Genomic DNA, 26,240 nt, shown 5'->3' on the forward strand with positions numbered 1-26,240 from the left:
ATATTATAGCATAAAAATAATCAGTAAGTTAATATCTAAAAATTATTTAGTTGATTTCTAGAGAAAAATCGCTCTGTTTCAACGTTCAAAACAAAAGGAACAACAAATTAGTATGCCGATTTTATGTTTATTTTCTTTTACCTGGAAATAAGTCTAATTATGTATTCATTCTTGTTACTTTTTCTTTAATGTGAGCCGGGAAAGATGTTGATTTTGAATGGATTCTATCTTTTTATATTGGCCTTTTGTATATCGATCATTTGTCCCCGAAAATCTCGGAATAAGTAGCGTCGTTTTATGGTTACAAAAATCCGAAAAAATATTCTCTCGGGGTTTATAATATTTTTTGTTAAAAACAATAATTTATCTTGCCATAATATTAATACGAATCATTATCTATTGCGTAGATAGCCTATTGTTATAAATACAATAATATTTTCAAGCAATTCGTAAATATTTAGAATTAGATAAATATTTTAAAAATTAATGAAGTTCTATAAATTAATTATATTCTACACGTGTTATTAAAATAGAAAATTTTCGATTGATTTATACTACTAATCGGTTCATTTATATTACTAGTAATCAATAAGCACTCGACACTTTGTCGACCTGCGATATGGGTCAATTACCTCACTGATGATACTATTTTGACCCTTATGATATGACATAATTTTACGATAACCCAACTAATGCACATGACCTTGGTCTTTGTTGTTATTATTTAGAGTGCTCTTAGTAACTAGTTTAAAATCTGACTCACGCTCCATCCATTGAACAATTTGTAAGATTACTCTGATTCCCTACTTCTAAATTATTTTTATTCGATTTCAAAGGCGCGCGTTTTCCAGGGGTCTGCAGACAAATTTCCACCCCCGAAAAGGGGCGTCGGTACACGTCGACGATGGGGAGGTCAAAATTTTCCCCTTGACTCAGTCGCGCCAGTTTTCCCGACGTGTCCGCACGCCGACGGTGAAAACTTGAAAATCGATTTTTGAATTCACGCACCGCACGTTGCACATTTCGATACTTTCGTCCATTAACCGACCGATAAGACGCAATCTAGACCGAAAAGTCAATATACACGATTCGCATATTGTGTCAATCGATTGATTGTGACCGAAAAGAACAGACCTTAACGTATACCTGACAATCAGTTATAATGCTGTCCTTTGAGCACGACGAGAGTCGGGATGAGTGAGTATCTATTTAATATTAAATATAAAAAAAGTAATTTACTCATGTGTGTAGTATAATATTATATAGTATATGCATGACCTTGAAACTGTCATTAATTTAATTATATGATCCATAATTGTATACTTAAGTATTGGCACAAATGTAGGTGGATATGCAAATTCTATTTGTTCGAATGAGGGTCGCATTGTTTGCAAAGTTGATCAATTACGGATATTAAGTTAGTTCATGTGAGTTTAATATACGTATTTAATATGCGATATTGTGTACCAGGTTGCTATGGTATTTTATAACAATACAATATAATAGTTTTTAATTTTTTTATTAGAGAAAAGGTTTTTAAAGTAGTATAACGCATTAACCCTTAATCAAACATTTTATTCCAAAATAATAAAAAAAAACATGGGATTTTCAGAAAATTTTGATAAAGAAACTGATACTTTTATTTTATCGTGGTAATTTTTAAATAATTTTTCTGGGTTAGGTTGCTTAGGTTTTATTCGTTGAAAATATTTGTTTTCAACTTACCTCGTACCAAAAAAGATTCTTACGACATTCATTTTGAAAGCAACCTAACCAACCTAAGCCAAAAAGAACATTAAAAAAAATTGTTTTCGAAAAGCGGAAAGTACATAGAAACTACTAATAGAGCATTTATTTTTTAATACATTTAGAACACCCTTCATATGTTTTTAAAAAAACCCAACAGTAACTAATTACTTCTCAGTCTGAAAACGATTTCAACATCATAATAGTTTGACGCTAATTTTATTTTTTTATTGAGTCGTCGATAGCTCAATATTTCGATAAAGAACAGTTCAAAGAAAGTTTATCAGTCATTAAGCGATTGTCAAAACTTTTTATTAACGATTTTATCAACGATAAGGGTTGCTCTTATACGTCTTACTTCTTCATAAATTATTACTTTAACAGTTACTTATAAACTCGCATACTACATGTAAGTAAGGCTCTTTACATATTTCTACTACGTATATTTATAACAATTATTTCTGCTCTAAATTCACCACATAATTGTCTGTTTAACGTAATTTTTATACACAGAAACAAATTAGCGATGAATATAAAAACGGATCACTAAATTTTAAATACATGAATTGCATCAAAAACCACCGAATCTTTTACTAAATTAATTACTTCTTATAACCTGAGGAATCTTTAATGTTATCACGTCCATTTATTATAAAATACTGTTATTTTTGGTTTTTAAGATAAAATAGTGTACGTTTTACGGCATTTAAGTTCGTTAGTCTGTCGTTGACAATTTTATTTTAATTAGAAAAAAATATCTTTTAAGTACTTGAAAAAATTATTCATTTTAAAGTAATTTTCTGTTGCTGGCCATCATAAAACAATGTCTAACTTAGTGATTATTTTAATGTCACTACGTGATTCATTTAAAAAAACAGAATAAAAATTACACATATTTTTTATATTGATTCTTTGTGAATATAATTTTTAAAATTAGTATTTGCTAATTTTTGGAATAAAACATGTTGTCAACAAAAAATGTCAAAGAGAAAAAGTGATCCTTGTAATATAATATGTTTACTAGTAATGTAAAATATATATTTGCTAAATTACACTGTGTCAAGATTTAGTTTATGATTCGAGTTAAAAATTGCATTACACGTACACTCATTCCTCGATATACGCGATATATACGTTATAGTAAATATCGGGTAAATCGACACATAAAAATTTGTAATAAAATGATCGAAAAGAATTCAGGCGTACTTTTTATCGTTTCTTTGACTTATAAAGTAAACGAGCCTTCATCGACATACGTGCACTCAAAAAAGCAACTCAAGACACATTGCATCGACAGTGGGAGAGGTTCCAGATGTAGGTCAAGTGCAAGTAGTGGTAGCAATTAAGCTATGCGCTTGTACCAAATATGTTTGATTCAGAGTTTTTAAAATAAAAATGTTGCTGTAAAACCAAAATATTTATTAAATCAAATATGCATTCTAGTAAAAAAAATACTTTATTGCAATACCAAAAAATTATATTGTTTTGATTTTTAAAAAATAAAATCAGAAATTTGTTACTAAAATATAATATATATAAATAACAAAATAACTTTGAATTAATTAAATAGCACTATTTATAATAATCTATTTATGACTCCATCCGTGTAGGAGCTTGGAGCGTTAGGATACAATTCATTGCATTTTCAGTGTAGCGAAAAAGCTATTTTTAAAGATGCTGTGGGGTAGTGTTGACAACCCGTCAATGCTCAGTGACATTGAGTTGCGAGCTTTAGAGTGCCCTAGAGAGTCGCGATCACGTGCTTTATTCTTAACCGTTGCGGCCAGGACGTCAATGCTCCTCTTGTACGAGCCATCAAGCGTTTCAACAAGTTTGCCAAACACAAGGATGTTTGAGCTGGAAAAAAATACGTAAGATGGTGCTTATCTTAACTGTTTTTAAATATTTTACTGTATAATTATTGTAGCTATAATAGCCATCATGACGCACTGCGGAAACCTGTCAAGATATGATGGTTTGACTTTGTAATGTATTGTATATATACGTTACAGTGGTAAGAAAATTTGCCTCTAATCTATAAGTATTCGTTTCCATAGCAATCATAACAAAAACAAAATATATCCATCTATTTGTAAATAATATGTTGCTGCCAATAAATTAATAAATGGTACGAATTTGTACGAAGTTAAATAAATCATGTAGCATACGTAGATATGAATCAATACATTTTAATAAATTAGAGATGAATATATAATCTCAGTTTACCTTTATATTAAAAATCTTTATTGCGTTGCAAAAATAAAAAAATATTTTTATTTTTGCAATAATATTTTTTTGGTGTCCCTTACGTATTACACAAATTTTATTATATTTTTTCGCAATTAATATTTTAAGAAATTTAAAAATAAATATGAACAGGTATAATAAAATAACATACACGTTTATATAAATTCAACATAAATGATCCCCCTTTTTATTTTATATTTATATATTAGGTATTAACGATAGATATTAAGAAATGTATGTACTAATGATTATTTTTAATGGATAATTGTGTAATATTGATATTATGTATAAAAATATATTTTAAATAATAATTTAATAAAAATTACAATAACAAGCAGATTCTCAACCAACTCATACATTTTAAATAAGATAAACATAAAGTTCAAAAAGACATGAAACTTTTTGAAAGTATTGTTACATCCACTTTTGTATTTAGAGAGCTGTCAAGATTTGTTTAAGTTTTTGAACTTTTTATGATGGAAAGTTTTGACGCGGTATTGCGAATATTTCATGATATTACGAGAGCTCAGTTGTATAATTCAAGTTATTTATTCTGAAACTGAACGAACGAGTAAATTTGGCAAAAAAATCAATCGCATGAATGTGTCATTTTTGCAAGGAAATATTTGCATTTACACATTTGATATATAATCAAATCACAGGTTTTATTATCACATCTAGTCAGACGAACCAATTACTCTTGTACAAGGTGAACCAAATTTCGCTAGATTTTTTACAAGATCGATATTGAGATTTGTTAATAAATCTCAGACACCGTGCCGTAATCTTATCAGTAATTTAAAGTTAGTTGAAAAGATTACGATCAAATTATTTAATAATTAAATTGCATAAAAGATCATTTATAAATATTTTTATGTTATTATAAATATACTAGCGTTGACTCGGTTAGATATTCATGACGTGTATTTAACACCTTATTTATCTCATGTATACATCCTGTCAATATTCGCTCCATTTAAAATAAACGAGGCTGACTCTCGTTCAATTCAGTACGTTATAGTATGTAGTATATGTTGCGACAAAGCCGTTACAGTTATACAACGGGAAAACTTGGAAAATGGATAGCTCACGTGACACGGTTTTCTCCTATTCATTAAAAGAGCTGTTTTATATATATTAATATATTATACATACATTGAACAATACTTATATGTATGTACATATATAATATATATATTAATTGATTCACATCTAATGCAAAATCAATATACAATCAAATAAGCTATTTGCACATATACAAAGTAATTAAGTGTCAACTATACAACACTATGCGTGAATCCATAATATATAGAACATATTTTTATATAATATAATACAATCGTAGCATACATCCGATAAGTGGTCCATTGAAACAGATAAAATGTAATTATAATTTAACTGCTACTAGATGAAATTTAATTATATAATCGTAGTAAAATATTATCAAGAAAAGCTATTTATTTTTTAATATATTTCATTATTGCTGTCTGAATATATCTTGTTTAATGATACTTAAAATTAATTGCGGTTCGTTTAGGGTGGTTCGTTTTAATTATAAAAGAGGTCGTTTACTTGCTAATTATCTACATAAGAACAATAATTTATGGATTAGTAAAATGATACGCGGTAATTAAGTAATATTATTAATTAGATCTGTAGTTTAACTAATTGTTCTATGGCAGCTTAAGGCATTAGACGTGTCACTGATTAATTAAATAATCTAGAAGTATAAATACACTTGAATTGATTTTTTAGTATTTTATCGAAGCAAAAGTGGTAAAAACACATGATATGCTATTTTATTTATAAATCTAATTATCTTATATTTATAACAAATATCTTCTATAAGTCAGTGAAAATACCTGAAAAACCTGGGCTTAAATTACATACGAATCCTAGTTTTCACAGTTTCTATCGAGTCTGGGAGATCGGAATTAGTGATTTTTATAATTAAGTTATCCAAAAATAAATGTAGATTTATTAAATTTAAGTTGTGCTATGGCTGCTGATACTTGAGTATGTTTTTTGTTACAATATATTTGTGTTAGTGGACATCTAAGCTCTACCTTCCGATATATAAAAAAATGCGCTATAAAATTTACGTTTGCTGAATTTTTACCAAGTGAATAATTTATTCAAAATTGCATGGCAAGGATGGTTTAAAAAGTTCAAATTGGAAATTACGATATTAAGAATAGTCCTGGCTGAAGAAATGGAAGCTAATCTTCCTCGAGCTATCCATCATCTGACCGAGAAACTAAGCCAGTCTGATTCAATAGTGAATAGACACATTAAGAATATTTGGAAGGCTTGGAGACAAATTGTATTGATTTCTCACAAATTGAGCGAAAAAACCAGGCCTGGAGTCGCCTTTTCTCGATCAAATGATAACCGGATATGAGAGATAAGGGTTGTCATAAAAACAGTAATTATTCAAAGGTACCTTGAAGCACGGGCCCACAGAAAAAAACATATTTTGTAGGGGTTTCTTAGGAACATTTCCTTCACTACCGGTATAGTCTCATTGAGTGTATGGCAGGTTGCTCAATTTTGCACTAATTGGATCTTATATGGATGTAGTTTCAAGTCCAGATTTAAAATTCGACGCAAAGTTGATCTTGGTATCGCTGTAGCAGCAGAACGCTTGCGAATCGACAAGCACGGATCTTCTCGTGCATACTAGTTAACTTGTGCGACATTCTCTTCGTTTCTCCTGCTCCGTGGTCACCTGGTTTTCTCCTTATTTAGTATTGAAACTATTTCCTCATACTTTCTGAGCCAAGATTTATTTAAATTTACAGTTGGACATTGGATTTACAGTGTATAATCGGTAGTGAGCGCAAAACGAAAAATCATATAAAAATATCTGTTTTCGTTAAACTGTTTTACGAAAAACGCGCCATTGTTCCCCCGTGAAGCAATCCATTGCGACAAAATTTCCAAGTACTAAACTGTAAACTCCCGCGCGTCAATTTAACAGGTGCAAAAATGTATGACCCCAACCTGTACAATTAAATATTTCGGGTATTGTGGTTGAATGAGTGTGACTTGTCAGACAATGAGACGGTTTATATATTTGTGTTAAATATGTATGAAATTTGAACCAAAAATAAATGTAATGCAGATAATTCGTGCGTATTTTGAATGAGTCGTAGCAAAATAAAGTATATTGTCAAACAAGTAGTCCAGGTTTTAGTCAGAAATTTAGTGCTCGCGAAAAGCTCTTTTATATGATTAGGTATATTTTTAATAATTATTCAAAAGCATATTTTTTACGCATATGGAGAAAAATAGCACATTGCGTGAGAGTATGTTGCTTAATATTTTTAAGGGGGGTCAGTCATAATGACTTAGTTGCCATAAATGTTGCTATGAATAAAGACAATGTTTTACATAGGCGCAACACAACAACTGACAGTGTTGAGAATTATGTTCATGTTTTGAAATTTTGTAAAATAATATTTGGGTCTTTCTTATTATCGGGAAGCAAATTTATTACATATTTATTTATATACAATCATATTTTCATTGAAAATAAACATGTTTAAACTGCCTCGTACAAGAACCTGTTGTTGTGTTAATAAGGTTTTTACTGTTTTGAACAACGCTCAATCGCTGTCTCTCGTTTTAAAGTTTAAATGGGTTAGATGCAAACGAGCGGCAGCAAGTGAGCATTGGTCAGAACACTGAAGACCCCATGAATAACTTTCTGCAACGAATCTACTTAAAAATGTAATTTATAATTTTAAAATAATTTTGACCCACGATAACAGGCAAGTGCCTATTATTTTTATGTTATTATTTTGCAAATAAATATTTAATTAAAGTTTGAGTTATCTGTCGCTTTTGTACATAAAGATTTTTCTTCTTTTAGGAATTATGTAGGTTTCCTTGCAAATAAATATTTTAAATATAATTTCACTGAAAGTTTATATATTATTTTAAATTTTTAATATCACGATTTAATATTAATATTGATTGATTTTTTACTGTTATGTTACAAAATATTATGCATTATAAACAAGTGAATATAAAATAACACTATTAAAAAAATAATTCAGTTACCATTATTCTCTGCATAAAAGGCAAAGGGAAAACCTTTACGCTGTAATCTATTCTTTAGTACACTTTAACACGTAACTACTACTGCTTCAAAGTAAGTAAAATATCACATTAACGTATGACGGCACTATAGTTAGAGATAAAAATAAGATATACGAGTGGTTCAATAAAGAAACAGACAATCTACATATTTTTTTCACTACATTACTTTCTTTTGTTTAGTGTTTCTTATTTCGACCTCTGACCTTTTATTTATCATAGTAAATAACCCTTGGGATATTTTGTACGATAAATAAAAGACTATATTTTCATTATGATTTTCCCTTACGTGTTTTTGCTACGTTTCTTTCGTGAAAACGACTTTTTTTTATCTAGATTTATAAGAGATACATTACGAAGTCACGATACCAAAATACTGTCTGTCCTATTTATTACAAATAAAACATGTATTAATTATGTTTATTTAAATACTTCTAAAACTTAAAAATAATCCTGATTTTCACACATTGTTATATACGTTCCACATTTCTACGTTTATCGTCACTCTATTCAATGTATATAGTCTCACTAAGTTCCAATTCGAAAAGCAATGAAAGCGCTGTTCCGCAAAGAACGATTCAATTTACGTTAGTAAATAAAAGCTCCGATGAAATCCAATATCAACACCATTATTTGATGTTTACTTATTTAATTATATTCGTGTTTGTGAGGTATATCCATTTTTGGTTTGACTATGGATTAAACTTTTTTGTTGTTTATAGAATTGCTCTCACTCTTTGGCAAAAATAAGTGCGTAAATTCGCACTAAGAAAGAGTAAATTCTATCGAAGGTCGTTAGAGAGTAGAACATATAACGTAAATTGGTTAATAGGCAATTAGGCATAGGATAGAACTGTCAGACGCATGTTTATTATATAATATTTCTCGACTGGGTGTAATAAATTTAGCGGGTTAAAGGTCAAATGTCAAGCAATTCTACAAGTCATCAACATTATTTAAATGGTGTTTTCTCCATGATTGGATTTTTTATTTGCCATGGATATTATTTCACGTCCAATTTCCTCGGCATTGTTAAGCGATAATATACACTTGGACTGATTAAATTTGGATTTGTGAATAGAGCTATGGATCAATTTTGGCACAAGTCTTAATACGTCGATCCGACGGAAATTAAAGCACTCAAACTAAACTCAACAATTGCCGAGTAAAGAAACAACTGTCGTATTTCAAGTCGACGTGCTATGAATAACAAATAAACTTAATTAATTTCATAAGGAATTTGGTTAAAGTGAGAGAAAAGTTAAATATTTACCAACAGAGTGTATAATTAAATTGAACTTATTTAGTAAAATATATATTATCTAGAAGCGTAGTAGGGATTGAAATCAATGGAATATAGTCCTTGAAATATTTTTTGTGTTAGTATGAACTTTAATAATTTGTAAAAGTTAGCACGCGCGTGTTTTAGTAACAAAGATTTTATGAATTATTTATAATCTATATTCTTCGTAATCTTCAAGTTGTATGGAATTTTTTTTGGGTATCAAAAGGTCGTTTCGGTCGATTTGGCGTAGCTCCGCTTAATTTGAGTTCGAGTTGAACTCTCATAAATTCCAAGTGGTAGTACTGAATTGATTTTAGAAGTATAATATCCAAATAAAAAAGTATGACGATGTTATGATCTATGTAGCATAGATGTCCAACGTCCTTTATATGCCTCGATTCTTTGATCAATCCAGATAACTTGGGGTGAAACTTGCATTTTTGTTTTAATCTAATACAAATCTTTTACACTCTATGCTACATTGAAATAGGTGCATGTCGTTCGGGATTATATCTGGCAACACTGGTTACGCTACCTGCTTGCTTAGTGACGATATTTATGAGCACAATATTTTTTTATTTGCGGCGGTACTATTGCTTCCGCTAAATGATCTGGGCTCGGAAATTTATACTTTTATTGTCCTGCGTTGAAAGCTTAAAAACAGCTCCGATTATTTGTTAATTCGAGACCACAAATTATTATTTTTGTGTAACTAATTTCAACGCAACAATTATGGGTTTTGAAAATAACATATAAAAGTAGAAGAGAAATCTTTACATGGTTGTCAACTGGTTCAGTGGTAGAAATGTGTGCTTAAAATGGTCTTGGCAAATCATAATTCAGAAAAGTAAACAGTTTCTTCAGAGTGAAAAGAAGGCAAATTTATCGCCAACTTGTTTGTGTTAATTGAAATAAATACGGAAAATATTGACAAAAAAAAGTGACGTTAATAATTGAGAAAAAATTAGTAATGCAATTTGTTATCAGTCATGGTGTTTATTATATACAAATTGATAAGCATTTTACGGTCAATAAACTATGAAAATAAAAGTAAAGTACTGTACTTTTTGAAATAGTAGAAAATATAACGATAATTATTTTCTAAGGCTCATAAAATGCATTGAAAAATAAGTACAGTATATAATATATACTTTTCTTATTTTAGAATAATCTTTTTTAATGTTATGTTCTAATGAGTTTTTAGAACTATCGAAATTTAAAAAAAACAGTAATATAAAATCAGCAGAAAGTTACTTTAATCGACAATAAACCATTTATTTATATAAATTTAGGTATCTAAAATTTGCTGATATATTCATAAAAAAAAATTGTTAATACTTAAAGAGTAGCTTAATTATATTTCATACATTTTTGCTGATTTTTTATTCCAATTGGTTGTTGTTTTCCTTTTACTGGTGTTATATTTGCTGTATAAAAGCATTTAAAACATCGTCTTTAGAGCTCTTGTATATAATACGTTATACTATTATTTATAATAATTTATAAAAGGTATTTTTCGGAAACCTTTGCTCATAAAGTTGGGATATTTCGGTATGCGCATAACGAAATATTTTCAGGATTTTCTCAATATCATTGAAATACCTTAATCGGGAAAAGGTCAACATTAAAGGAAAATCAAATATGGGAGAATGAGCTAGGCCGTCGTATATAATATATTTTTTAGTATCTCAAAAATAAGATAAAACACAAAATAGCCTACGTAATAGTTTTTCGTATTGGCTTTAAGAGTTGTCCTCTATATATTATATAATACACAATCCTTCTCTCATGATTAAAGTTTTTTTCAAAAATGGATTATTGAAAGTATCGTTTTCCGTTGCCTAGGATATGTTTTTAATAAAAGATATCTTTTGGATCAAATTGCTATTGTTTTAATGTTTCGATTTCGCTATCGAAATAGACTCTCACACCATTACTAGATTAGTTAACCGTTAAAAGACTACATTCATTTCAAGGGCATAATATGCTTTTCCAGTTTTAAGGTCATAATAAAAAATATTACAGCTTTAAATAATATCTAAATATAATCTCTTATTTATTATCAACACATCCAACAGATGTCATTAAAGTCACAATTCACAAGCTAATTATTTCAATACTATAATTTAACGTAATGCACAATTCAATTCTAAAACATTGATTCTGTACATAAACAATTTTCCTGATCAATAACATTGACATGCCACCCTGACGTGACATTGATCGATGTTTTGCAGTGTAATATTTTCTTTTGAATTTTCTACACATTGAACCCATGTCGATACGAAAAAAATTAACTAGATTTTTAAATATAAACATAAACATCAGACTTACTAAAGAAAAATATTTCATTATTATATGTCAATATTTATATACGTCTACGTCGTCAGTATTTCACGTGATAAATATGAATATATTGGTGTTTGGTGTGTTCAGGTCAGGATCGGGTCATGGGCGTGACATGCAATACATATAAATATATTATTTAAGCAACAATAAGCGTGATAAATGGCAGCATGATGATTAAACCTGTAAATTAATGTGGTCGTAATCGGCTTTTCAATTTATATAATGCGTGTATGGAAAATGCGACGTTACTTTTGTGCCATATTGATTCGTATGTGATATTAATATGTTGGATAAAGAGTAAATTAACTATTTTATGATCATACGCATAGATGGAATATTTATATAAACATAGTTCAAGATTAGATTTATGTGTAGATAATTCAAGGTTACTGCGCATTAGTTTTTTTTAAATATTATTTAAAATAATATAATTTGTTTTAAAAAAGGTAATCGCACAAAATTTAGTATGAAATTAAAATAGGATGAATATCATATAACGTTTTTCATAAATTAAAATGAAAGATTTTTTAAACTGCCCAATAAGGATTATGGACTTTTTAGCTTTTAAATGGATTATATAATTTCGTCCTGAAAGCTTTCATATACATATGTACAATATAATCATTTAGTATTTTTTTTATCATGCAGGTATATGTTTATTATTTTTTTTAATAAAAGTATATGATTCGCCACGAAGCGAAAGATGCCAAAAAAAAAAATTACGAAAGAGAAAACGTATCAAACTTTTAATGAGTATAATACGTTAATTAATATATTTTAGCAATATATCGTTTATTGATTTGCTTATTAATTTCCCCGTTATTACAGTCTATGCATATCTAATCTTTCAGTTAATGGATATTTCCATTACAAGGTCTGTCTAAAAAAACATAGATTTGATGTGATTTGCTAAAATAATATTTGTTTAATCTTATCTTAATTAAAATAAATAGATTATGTATTTATATATACTATATGCATTTTTGACCTTATCATAAATTATAGAACGTATGTTTTTCATACATATATATCAATAAAATCTGATTAGTAGGGAGAAAAACTAAAAGATTCGACTCAATCTGTTTCATAACAATCGATTTTTTGCGCTTATAAAATATTGTTTTGTTCAATAAATAACTAAAGAAACATACAAATAATATATAATACTACACATCTCATAAGTAAGCATAATATGCTGTAAGGATATATTCATTTTGGCAGATTATGATATTCCAATCAAATAATGCGAGGACTTGTCTTATAATAAATGAGTGACACTAGCTGGCTAATTAAAATACTGTTATCGCAATTCACAAAGAATTCGCCATAGAGTTTATTTGGCAGAGAAACATATTGAAATGATTTTTAGATATGACGTTAGGTCAAAAGCTCACCTCGCAACCCAAGACATATTAATAACTTCAATGTTATGGATTGTGTGGTACATATAAGGCCACCGAGAGCGATCCCTGATTCCAAGCCTCATGACAAAAATAGTATTTTATATATTTTTTAACGTCGTAATATAATTTCTTGATTTTTTTTGAGTTTTTTCTATGCTACAAATAAATATACTTTTGACGTGAATTTTTGTCTTCTGAGAAGTGATAATTGTTTTTGCGCTCTCCTAGATTTTCTTTGAGGAATAACCACATGAAATTGAATGTATTATTTATTTAATTTGCTGCATTAAATCCAGTTGTCAAAATATTGATAAAACAATATATAAAAACATTAAATTTATTTATCTGCTGCCGAAAAGACTCATTTACTTGCTGTTACAATTACAATTCAGGTACAAATAAAATTCAATACTAGTCCACAGCAGAGTAATTTATAAAGTATTGCCATTAAAAAGTCTTAATTTTTATTTTGTAAGTGACTGTTTGTTTGTTGGCTTTCAGCTTGGTCATGCTTTCTTAATTAACTTAAATAAAGGGGATAAATCTTGTTACGCAAAAAAAAATACAGCAGTACACTGGGGAAAAAATATATTATTAAAGTTAGCGCAATATTAATCTGAAAAATTTTTATTTTAAATATTCCATTACGATTTTAAGGTTTCTTAATAGGTGCGACTTCGCAGTCAGAAATATGCCAATATATTACATATATTGCAACTAACTTTGGCGGGCGTGTATCGTTTATCTCCGAGCGGTGGTGGAGAAGCTGGAGTATGGATGATGTCCAGTGGATGGTCCTCGGAGGTTTTGTAGTTGTAGTAGTGACGGTGTAGTGGAGGTTTGTTCCTCTCTGCTGCGACGATCGTATGATAGAGTCCCTTTCTGGCCCTGACCGTCTATGACCGTATACCGTCTCAGGGCGTTTCTGACCTCTCCTCATTGGAGACCATGCTGACAAAACACAACCATACAGTGTCTCGTTTATTTGCACTCATTTATTCGACCAATGAAAAATATTTACACAATAATATCGTTTAACGATTAATCATAACATGCTCTTAAATTTCTGCCCTGTGATTGGTCGTTCTTAATGAATCGATTGATCTTACGGCGAACGACCAATCACAGGACACTGACTCTTGAATATAAATATACTATATTAATGATTTTTCTTGCTGACACGCAATGATGAGAGAATGTGCATTTTAAAAAACGTTAGAAACAGGCAAAAGACGCGTACCAAAAAAAAACGTTATTGAGCAAGGAGGTACAATTCCACTGTGCTCGAACTTCAATAATCCAGATCAAACACACCGTTAAACACTGATAATATATTTTTTAGATAAAAATAAAGATTCTGGTTTTGCCCCAAATTATCTGAATTAGTCAAAGAATTTGGGGATACTGGGGACGTTGATTTCCTCCCATTTCTCCGGTCTTATATGAGCTAGATAACGCTCCAATAGAAAATAATATCATTCAGCACTTACATTCAAAACTATTTCTGTTTGAGATTTTTCGGAGATAGAGAAAAGCAGCCGCTTCCACTTTGATTGTCTACTCTGGTCAAATAAAATCTTAATTATCTTATTCAAATTGTTTTTACATCAATATGAATAAGTTTAAGAAGTTAGTGATGTGAAAGCTGAAACACATCATAATGCATTCTTATATTCATACATTTAATACAGTGCCAAAAAATTTAATAACAGGAATATAGGTCGATGATTAATACAGTAAAGGACTTGGGTTCAAATTTCTTATGAATCGTATTTTTTTCTTTCTTTTTTCTAAAATTCTCTCGGAGGAGAAAAAAATTAGTGATTGATATATATTTAAAATTCTAAAAAAAATATCATGTGTTAGTGAATTTAAATAGAGTTAGGTCATACATATTAGATATAAAAATCTATTGTAGAACCAAAAACACAGCTTGAAGAATTTAATTTATACAAAAATAGATAAAATCCTCCAAAAATGTTGTAAAACGATATCTAGAAAAAACATAATATATATAGTAACAAAAAATTAAATAAAAGGCTTAATTAGAAGTGTTCTAGTATACTACAGGTCTTTCAAAAGAATCGTTTACTAGTTTATACAGTCGAAACTATGTGCTTTATGAAAACAACAGGTTGTACAGATGACAAAGGAAGATCGTTAGTTCTCATTCTGATATATGTATGTCAACATCCTTGAGGGTTACCTTGGAGCCTAGTCGCCCTCCTTCAACTACGTGGAGTCACGTAAAATGGAAAATAACGTAAGGGTCCGTTCAAACGACGTAGACGTAGTTAGATAACAATCCCCAACCCTCTGCCCGACCACCCCTGAAAGTCTCCCTCTGTATATAGTGTACCCCTTGTGGCGAGAGAGAAAGGTCGGATGCTGTTAACTGCCGTCTCGCTCGCTCCACCAGAGCAATCGATAAACTCCATGGACATGGAAACTCTATAAAACATTACCCCATTAACTCTCGCATTTAATAATATAAAAAAATCGCAATTTGCGGCTTGTTGTTACGTTATTTTTTTTTCTTGAAAAATTAGTCGCCTCGTCTGTTGGACAATTTGTTAGCTTAATTAACTGTCTTTGAAGTATATTTTGTGCTTAATCATGTTTTATGTGTACAGTTTTATTTGGGCGGGTTTTGTAATCAACGAATTGTAAAAAATGTTTTTTCTGGAAAACAATCAAACAAAGAAAATACGAGAAAAACAAGCAGCTTACACAAAGTATAAAATATTGAGCTATAGAAAATGAAATGTGAATTGCTGAGTAGGAAAAATATATTTTATTGTGATTTTGTAGCAAGTAAGATAAATAAATTATTTAAACACGTCTTTACAACGTTATATAAAAATTGGTTCATAATTATAGATTAAATCTTTGTAAGAAAAAATGCAATTTAGAATTTATAAAAAATTCTTAAATTAATTTATAATTATAATATTAGCAGAAAATAAGTATTGCTCATTGATATATGTATCTATATAGAATAATTAATAACCTTAAAAAATCTTTATTAGGATTATTATTATATTTAAATTATGATAATAAATCGAAATTTATATTATAATTATTAAATTATTGTAAAAATTGTGTTATTAAAATAATTTGATATATGATTATTTATAATAAAACAGGTAAAGTTTATATTTTAATCGTAGTGACATACTACGCATTATTATAAATATTATCTTAATTATTATAATAAAAATATAAGAGCAGAATTATCTGGTTTTGCTTGAGAACATATATGATACGTGAAAATAATAAAATAAATCAAAATATTTATATTTTACGTAATTAAATATATACGTGTTTATTTATATCACTCTCTTTTTTAATTATAATTTACTGAAAAATATAACTTTTACTTCGCAATACAGGAATTAAAAACACTGATAACTTCTAAATGTACTTTATTTTATAAACCAGTTGTTCATTGAAATAAAATTTGGTAATGATAATAAAAATTATATTAATATATTATATAAGTATTTTTTAGTTAAAATATTCTCTCGTTAAAAAAGCATTTTTACTCATGATTATGTGATAACCTCTATCGAAATTAAAATTGTCAACATGTGCCTAACGATCATTGAACCTATTCGTTCGCTGACATAATAATTTTTAATCAGATAAATGTACTAGAATATAATCAAAATTATTTAGATAAAATATTGTTTCTACGCAAAATTAAAATGTAAATTTTAAGGTTTTTGTGGCTTGACTGGAAAAAATAAACTATAACCCTTTTGGTGCTCAGCCAAATAGTTGTATAGCTTAACTAACCATCAGACAGAAACTTTGGCACGGTTGTGCCATATTGTTCGTGAAGTGTTATATAATGCAGTGTACTATATATGCTATATTATTTAACTATAAGCTATTGGATATTTTTCCGTATATGTTTAAGAAACAATCTCTCTCGTTAATTGACCTTTGATTCTACCTATTGTCTCTAATCAATACTCTTTCACGAACGAGTCATTCAATAAAACCTTGTTACCATAGTCTGTCATGCAAATAAGTTAGATAAATTGATATAATACTTTATTTACAGTTAACTTTTTTAAATTTATCAGAAGGTGAAAGTTGATGCATAAATTTTAATGAATGAATTGTTTTAATATTAGAATATATAGTTAAATCAATAAATAATCATTACTTATAAAATATTAACATTTGAGTTTACTAGATTTGATAATTAATTATGTCATCGTGTTTCGAATGATTTTTTTGACTTCTACTCTGAAGTTAATTTCTGTAATTTTTAAAAGACTGAAAGAAAATTGGTTACGCGTAAGAAACAATGATTTACTAAAAAATATATATTAATTTAAACTCATGTTTTGTTAGGGTTGTTTAAACTGAAAGGCGGGTTGTTTTCGGGGTAATTTAGACAGACCGTTAATTACAGCAGATACATTTTTGTTTTCAGGCTGGTTTGACCTTTAGTATATATTTTTTATGGATATGTTAAAATCAGTATTAAAAGTTGTACCTTGCTTTAATTACTAAAACATATTGAGAAAACAAAGGTAATAAAGTTGAATGATTATTGAGTTTGACACCATTGATTGCTATCCTGATTTTGTTTTTAAAATATTACGTTTAATTTAGTAAGTTTGGTCTTTGGTCTTTATCTCTTCGGAGTTACATAAACACTCTCACCAGGCTTTAGTGGATAAGCAACACGGTTTTCATCTGCGTTGATATACAGTCACTAATCTCTTATGCTTTTAAAGGCGGTGATAAATTCCCTTGATAATAAAATCCGATATACTCCATATAAAAATTGAAAATACATAATTCAAAAAAGTTTAATCATGAACTTCTTTTCTGTAAAATTAACAACTTGTTAGCTTTTTTATTGAATTACTTAAGTAGCCGCCATAAATATGTAAGCTATAGTAATCAGTGCATGTTACTTTAATTATTAATTATAGATTTACGTAGCGTTCTTGAATATGATTCCATTATCTGAAATCCAAGCAAAGCGAAGTACCTTTGTTCTCAATTTTTTACAGTTTATAGTAACAGTTTATTTTACATACATAATCATATATATAGAGATACGTAAATTCGCTAGATATACCTACCTACCTATACCTACTATTTCAACTATCAGGCGCTGGAGTTGAAGTAGTAAGTATTGAGTAGGAGAGTCTTTGTTGCCAAGTCGAGCGGTTGGTGCTTGTTGTGGTATGTTTCTTACTGATTTGATTGTCTCTGCTGCTGTGTTTTTCCTTAAGCGTCTCTCACCGCGGTGATTCTATAAAACTAGTTTGAATCACAGATGAGGATGTTTGTGAGTCAATTGCATCGCTTCTTAGATACACCCATGAAATGTGTTCATGCCTATAATATAAATAATCCAGAAGACCACTCCACCGATCGGTAACCAAAGGGTAGAATTACAATAGTAATATGCGCAATGTAGAATGTATTATTAGCGCGCATCCTTTCCAAGTAAAGAGTAGTTTTTTCAGTAGTACCAATGGGTGATTATGGCTCGTGATAGATATGGTTAGGTGGTTCGTGAAATATTTCTGATTATTAATAAGATCTATTTTTTATCGTTTTAAAAGTACGGTTTTAAATTTTCAAGACTTTTGCTCTCTCTTTTCGTTTGTCGTTAGAATTACCTCTAAATTATATAAAATTATACAGTTAATGTTACATATAATATATTGTTACTAAGTGGCAAATATTTACACATATTTTAATTATTTTTATAATTCGACCTTGCGCAAAAATACTTGCATTTAATTTATCATTCATTGGTTTAGAACTTATCTACGTTTTTATCGTTTAGCTACAATATTAATGCGAATTTTTCCTGTGTTTAAAGCAATGGTTGACAAACGGTCAATCACTGTTCTAAACAATAAAATATTTTTAGTTATAAACTGTTTTTTTTTTTGTGTAGATTTACAAATATTATATGATCTTCCTTTATAAGTAACTTATCAACGAATCTCATATTATTTTGAAAAAATATCTGATCTATTTATTTATTTAATATGAATACTTCTGTAATGTTAAAAAAACCAAATAATTTCGACCGCTAATGATTTTTGAAGATCACTGGTTTAGAAGGTAGCAATAACGTTTGGAGGTGTGTCTCTACTCTGTAAATATGGCGGTTTAATACAAAGATTATTAAACTGTCGTGTAAAAATTATTTAATATTATTATTACTATTGTTTTTAAATACAATTAAAAAAAACCGTTAGTATCCATGACAAAATGCTATTTTTAATTGACGATTTAAACTGATCGGATGATGAACAATGAGTTTTAATTAGCTATAACCTTAGCATTGAACTCACTTATTAAAACTGCTTGAAAGATAAAATCATATACGTATGTTATTATAACTAATCAACGATGTCATATAAGTATCTTCAAACAGTGTGCAGTTCATACATATTTAAGATTGAATTAATACATTAATAATAGGAAATACATGCAAAGAAAATTTTCGGTAAATTGACACAAATTTTGAGCATAAAGGATAATATATAATAGTATATGTTATAAGGAAAATATATCTAAAAAATTACAAAAAATTCCTGAAATATTACTCAGATTATTTTGAAACCACACGACAAGCATCGTTGGTTCGTAGAAAATCGTTTTTTAAACAGACTACGTGTTTTTAACGGTTCTTGTCATTATTACTTTCAATCGTGCAATCCAGGCGTGTTCAATCTATTTTTAATATGAAATTGGATGTTTATTTAAATATTTTATAAATTTACGAGGGGAAGATTCATTGTATTTTAGCCTCATTTAATTATTGTGTTCTTATTCCTCTTACTTTAACAATATAGTGGGGGATTCTCTTTGGGTGTGTATAAAATAGAGAAGATCTATTAAGCGATTTTATAAGTATTGATTTTATAATTTTTTATGAAGTTGTGTTTCAAATTTATATATAATACATATGCGATAGCGAGTTAGCGTTTTCTGCATCTGAAGCATTCATTACAAATAATTAGAAAAGGAAACTCGTCAGTGTTTAAACTCAGTTTGCTTTGAGAAATCGTCCGTGATACGTATTTATAGTGTTATTGAGGTATTGCAAAGTATTATAATAGTAATTTATTTTAATATAATTTTATATTTTTTTACGATTTTTTATGCTATGAATTTTTATTTGTGATTAAATTATTACTATATGTACAACGCTCACTTTTTTATTGATAGTAATATCAAGCTTAGTAAATATGACGCCAACATGACACACCTCCAAAATTCTTTGACATATGATCGTAATAAAATATTAATATTAAAATCTTATTATTGCAGAAAATATACTGTTAAAAATGCCTTGCACTTGTGTTGAAAAGAAGCATGAATTTGCTAAATGCGAATCTAATGCATGTCTGAATAAAGCAAGTAACGGAAATAAACCAGAAGAGAATGAAAAATACAGGTGTAGTTATTTATTTAAGTGTTATAGCATTTAAAAAAAATTCTTGTTAAACATGAATGAATCGGTAGATGTGTTATCTGTTTTTATCTGGATTATGTAAATTACGTATTCAAGATAAAATTGTTATATAAATACAATGGTAAAACTACGTTTAATGATTATCTAATGACACATCTTAAATCATCTGAATCAATGTATCATTTTATCTTGGAAAAATAGTGTAAACTTATTGCTTCTGAAAAATAAATATATTTTTTTTATTAAAAGCTAAGTTTGGTATTTTAACTATTCATTTTTATACAAAAAACATAATTTTAGTTATTATATTGATTTATTTAGTTTTGCTGCATTACAATAACAGATTTTTTTTCAACGATAAGAACTATTTTGTAGCGATTTTTACATACATAATTTAATTTTATTAAAATACAAAAGGTTATATATTATAATATAGAGTTTAAACATAAGCATTAGAAAAATTTGATGTATCGGTAATTAAAATACAATTTTATACAACAAAAAATAACTGTAATATAGAGTAGTTTTATATATATATTTTTTAATTTTATCTTATTGGCAAAAATCTTGGTTTTTATTTAACAAAATAGCTTTTACAAAGGTAAATCTACGGTGTATCTTAAACATTCTTCGGCAAGAGGTATTTAAGATTCTACGAAGGAGAGAAAGTGAACATGCTTAACATTATTCAAATTCTTAGAAATTTATGAACATATTTGATGTACAATGTATGTGTATTTTATGAACATAGCACTAACTTTAATATGTGTATTATTTTTTCAGATATCCAGATGGATCTGTGCGCCTTCGCAATCCAAACATCGAGCTCATGGATCAAGATATTTTGTATCATCTTGCATTGGGAAGTGGGTCTCATGATCTTGTGGAAATGTTTGGCGACGTCAAAGTAATTATTCACTTTCCTTACCTCTTTTTAGCTGATTATTTAATTATGTTTTATTATAGTTTGTATGCATGGGAGGTACGCCCAAACGAATGGAAGAGTTTGCCTATGAAATAATGAAGGATATTGGTCACAAACTACCATGTGGAACTACACTTTTGGACATAAGTCAGTATTCGTACAGATACTCAATGTACAAAGTCGGTCCTGTGCTGTGTATCAGTGTGAGTATTATATATTTGTATTGTTAATGCCTTACTATATATGATATTATAATATTATTTTTAATATTTAGCATGGAATGGGTATTCCTTCTGTTGGAATATTGCTTCATGAAGTCATCAAGTTGATGTACCACGCTCGTGTAAAAGATCCTATCTTTTTCCGCATTGGAACTTGTGGTGGAATTGGTCTAGAGGGTGGTCAGGTTATTATATCTGAAGAAGCTTGCGATGGTGCTTTGAATAATTATCTAGATATCGTAAGTTTCATTACTTTTAATTAAATTATTAATTTAAAAATATATGTTTATCAAATTTTTTTATTAGATGATTTTGGGTAAAAGTGTTAAGCGGCCAGCTAAGCTGGATAAACGCTTAGTGAAGGAGTTGAAAAGCTTAGCAGATGTTGAAGATCCATATGAGACGTCAACTGGAAAGACAATGTGCACTTACGATTTCTATGAAGGTATTTTTAACCAATATATTTTTTCATTTGGCTTGTAATTTCTGCAATTGCTTATTCGGTTTTAATTTATTGATTCTGTTCGGTCTTGTTTTTTTTAAATATCTGGACTTCTGCGAAGATATACGAAAGAAGCATCAATGTCACAATGCTATGCAAAATACACATTTTTTTATTAAATACTATTAGATTTTTTTTATGGTATTTTATCAAAAACAAGGTATTCTTCATACACGGGCTTTATAGCTTTCTGTTTCTATCTACCAGTATCACGTTACATCCTTTCGCTTATGAGTTCAAGGATAGGCAATATGAGATACAATGCAAGTATTTTTTTATACTATAGGCAATTATAAGTATAGATACGTATAAGGTGGCAAAGCGTAGCAGGTCTTCAATCAACGCAGTAACCCTTTATTTTTACATATTAAGATTTGAAAAGATATTCAGTAACTAAATTGTTATTGAAGTAAAAAAATCACGTTTTCTTAGAAACTATTTATGATTTTTTAAAGATACTAAAATCGTGATTTTCATCTTAATATGATATGTGTTTGTAAATCGAAAATTTCCATATCTATGGTCAGAAACGAGCCACGACGTTTGATTAATTTAGTATTTAAATAAATTATTGTGTTTAGTATATGTGTGCCGAATTATGAGTATAAAGAGTTCAAATAATTATGATTAAAAATATATTTTTTAATTATGATAATTAATATAAATAAAAAATGTTATAAACATTGACAAAAGTATTCAAATATTTTTTTAATGTAAATATGACAGATTTTAAAAATGTATGCGTTGCAAACATTGATAACGGAACGGGTGGTTTTTACCTAAATTTTATGACTTCTAAGAAAAAATTGTGAAAGGTCCTTTCGCACGAAACCAACTTTACACGCCTATCAAATAACAGTTCAGAACAGCATATAATTTCACTAGCGTCCGTCAGTGAAATTATATTTTCACTATTATAAATATATAGATACCAGTAAAAAATGACGGACATTTAATTTTTATTTTTTATGTTTAAATTTAAGCTTTGCAGTAATTAGTTATATTCAGTGGCGTAGCTAGGGTATGTGCCGCCCCCCCATACATTTTTTTGCAGGGTCATAAAAGCAACTTTTCTTAAAATAATAAATTGGTTATTATTAAGCTCTTGTTATTTGTGGATTTATACATGTTGTAGTGCATTCAGGGTTAAGAACCACACTAGACGATCCCATCGCGAATATGCCGCCCCCAAGCAAATGCCGACCGGGGCGGCCCGCCCCCTCCGCCCCCCATTGCTACGCCACTGGTTATATTTATATCCTAGTGGTATGACATTGAAATCGAGTAACTCGTTTTTAATCCTACTATCATGCTTATCAAGTTTTAAAACACATAAAGAGGCATTATAAGTCAATCGCAAAAATATGCTTTGAAATATTTTCTGGACTTTGTATCTAAACTATCCGAATTACCAACGTGTTATATTTTTAAGAATCACGTATACGTACTATATTGTTTGCTTTCAAACTAAAGGTCAAGGAAGACTCGATGGTGCTTTTTGCGACTTTTCTGAAACTGAGAAGATGGAGTATTTGGAAAACATACACAAATCTGGCGTCATCAACATTGAAATGGAATCATTAGCATTTGCTGCGCTCACATACCATGCTGGCATTCGAGCTGCTGTTGTTTGTGTCACTTTGCTGGATCGCCTCAAAGGAGATCAGGTAAATAATATATTTTTTAAATAATTTACAGTATATTTTTATGGTTCTTTTATGGTTTATTCTAGGTGTGTGCTCCTAAAGAAGTATTGAACGAATGGCAGCAGCGTCCGACAAAGCTGGTGTCTAGATACATCAAACGTTATCTGCAAATGAAAGGTCGAATTTCATTCGAAGGTCATGGTTCAATGTGCGTCAAGAGTCCTAGAAGATTTAAGCTTGTTCAACAAGAATCTGAAAATTACGATTAAATCCACTGTGCTATAGATAGTAACGTTCGAAGCTATGTGTGTTTAGTAGGCGAATTTATTCAACTATGATTGTTGATGTTGCTGTTACACAAATGGCATAATGATTTCACTCGTATGATTGTTAATTATCACATATTACATGTATGCTTAAATGGTGAATGTTAATATGTTGAATAGCGTTTGAAAGTTTTCGAATATATATATATATATATATATATATATATAGCAGTATCGTTTTAATACGTTTGTGCTTTATTACACGTTTTACTCATCTTTCATATTTTTAAATTAATTAAAATTAAAAATATGACAACTATAAATATAAATTAATTGCCATTTAGTATTTAGAATGTATGTAAAGCCAGTGGTACACTATTATACCTTTCACATTCCATTTGGTGTTGTCTTAAAAAACACGAATTTTCTTCTTCATATTATAATAAAGTATTAAGCCCTCCATTTGCATTGATAAGAAAAGTGATAAATGCAAATGTTTTTCTTATATAATAAAAAAATAGAACAATTTTACGTACATGATAAAAAAATGTATGTTTTGTGATACATATTGATAATTACAAAAAAAATGTGATTCATCTATGTAATGCAGTTATAAAAATACTTTTTAAGATTGAATGAATTTTGCAAAAATTGGGCCAGTTTTAGCGTGTTGCGGTTAGATCGTATTACTTCTAAGGCATATTTAATTAACATCAAATGTTTAAACTAAATTAGAATAATTTTAAATATATTAAAGACAAATTATACATTAGAATTAACGTATATTTATATGTCTTCAAGTTTATTTTATTTTTATTTTATATTTAAAAGAAGCTCAGATCATTTAAAAATATGATTTTTAAGTCTATATAATATTTAACTATCATATGTTTAAAATATAAGAACACTGCTACTAGACTTTTTTGTATAAAATGTTATTGTGGTTGTTAAATTGCGCGTTGTTATTGAAATTTTATATTATAAAAAAATATACGTCATGTTTGGCCCAGCACAATATTACTTATGTTTAATTATATATTAAGCCCACATAAATGTTTAAAAATATTGTTAAATGTTGAACGCTTAAATGCTGCTGTTGTAATATTGTTAATAATTGTTAAATGTGCAAAAATGAGGAACACAACGAAATTGTATCGAAGGCGATGTTTCAACATTAAAGTATTAAATAAAGTTAAATAATAATCGATTCAGCTTCCAAATGTTAAGAATTGAGTGTAAACGTAATCTACACAAATAATGTTCAACATGTATATGTATATTTTTATATATGTGTATTTATGACAAAATTAAAAAATCTCATATACATTTGTATGTATTGTAAAGCGATACTGCCAAATTTAACAAATCAATAGTCTGACCTCATATCAGAATTTGGTTCAAGAGTTTAATTTAATTAAAATACTTTCATTATAACCAAATCACTAGTGTCAATTATTTACAGTTATCATTATTTTTGGACCTTTACTATTTCATAAAAATATTTAATTAGTTTGATTACCGATATATTTTAATTTAAAGCTATACAAAAATTAAAACTAGTATCAAATATTATCAAAATATATACAAACAACTCATTTTTAACAACAAATTTATAATATAAGCTTTTAAAAACACATTGATCCGAATATAAAATCTACATGTATTGTGCAAGGTATACTTATGTAACTTTGAATTATTACAATGTATTCTATATTATGATATAATATATATTAAAAATAAATATAATTAATACGTATGATGTTTCATTAGTAAATATTTCAGCAAAAAACTTTTATTTAAATATTTAAAAGCGACGATTAATTTCATTACACACAAAAGTATTTTAATATAAAATATATAATTGTATTATTGTGATAAAAATTAATCAATACATACTCAGGTTTTTATAATAAAAAATATAAATTTAATACAAATATATCAGAGTAAATTTCGGTATTTATTCATTAAATCATTTTAATTAAAATTACTAAATAATTTCTTAAAAATATTTTATACATAAATACTTCAACTTCCTTACCAAAAAAAAAATATGAGGAAAACGAATTAACCTTGAAATATAT

At 28.4% G+C, this 26,240-nt stretch overlaps 1 protein-coding gene across 2 annotated transcripts; it reads left to right on the forward strand.

The window, feature by feature from the left end:
* The first annotated feature begins 950 nt into the window (after positions 1 to 950).
* On the forward strand, positions 951 to 25,822 carry LOC148230686 (uridine phosphorylase 1-like). 2 transcript variants are annotated; one of them, XM_088194458.1, is made up of 8 exons: positions 20,174 to 20,221; positions 20,455 to 20,581; positions 21,383 to 21,506; positions 21,566 to 21,727; positions 21,799 to 21,984; positions 22,052 to 22,190; positions 23,721 to 23,914; positions 23,980 to 25,822. In XM_088194458.1, exons 2-8 carry the CDS (start codon positions 20,472 to 20,474, stop codon positions 24,160 to 24,162), a joined length of 1,098 nt encoding a protein of 365 aa, XP_088050584.1. In that variant the 5' UTR covers positions 20,174 to 20,221; positions 20,455 to 20,471; the 3' UTR covers positions 24,163 to 25,822. The 2 variants fall into 2 exon arrangements, with proteins under 2 accessions (XP_088050585.1, XP_088050584.1); XM_088194459.1 differs by lacking the exons at positions 20,174 to 20,221; positions 20,455 to 20,581 and adding an exon at positions 951 to 1,197.
* Positions 25,823 to 26,240: the final 418 nt, after the last annotated feature.

The sequence above is a fragment of the Plectrocnemia conspersa genome, unplaced genomic scaffold, assembly GCF_051122295.1.
Source record: "Plectrocnemia conspersa isolate PC_06_02 unplaced genomic scaffold, ASM5112229v1 ptg000010l, whole genome shotgun sequence".
In the NCBI taxonomy this organism is placed as follows: Eukaryota; Metazoa; Arthropoda; class Insecta; order Trichoptera; family Polycentropodidae; genus Plectrocnemia; species Plectrocnemia conspersa.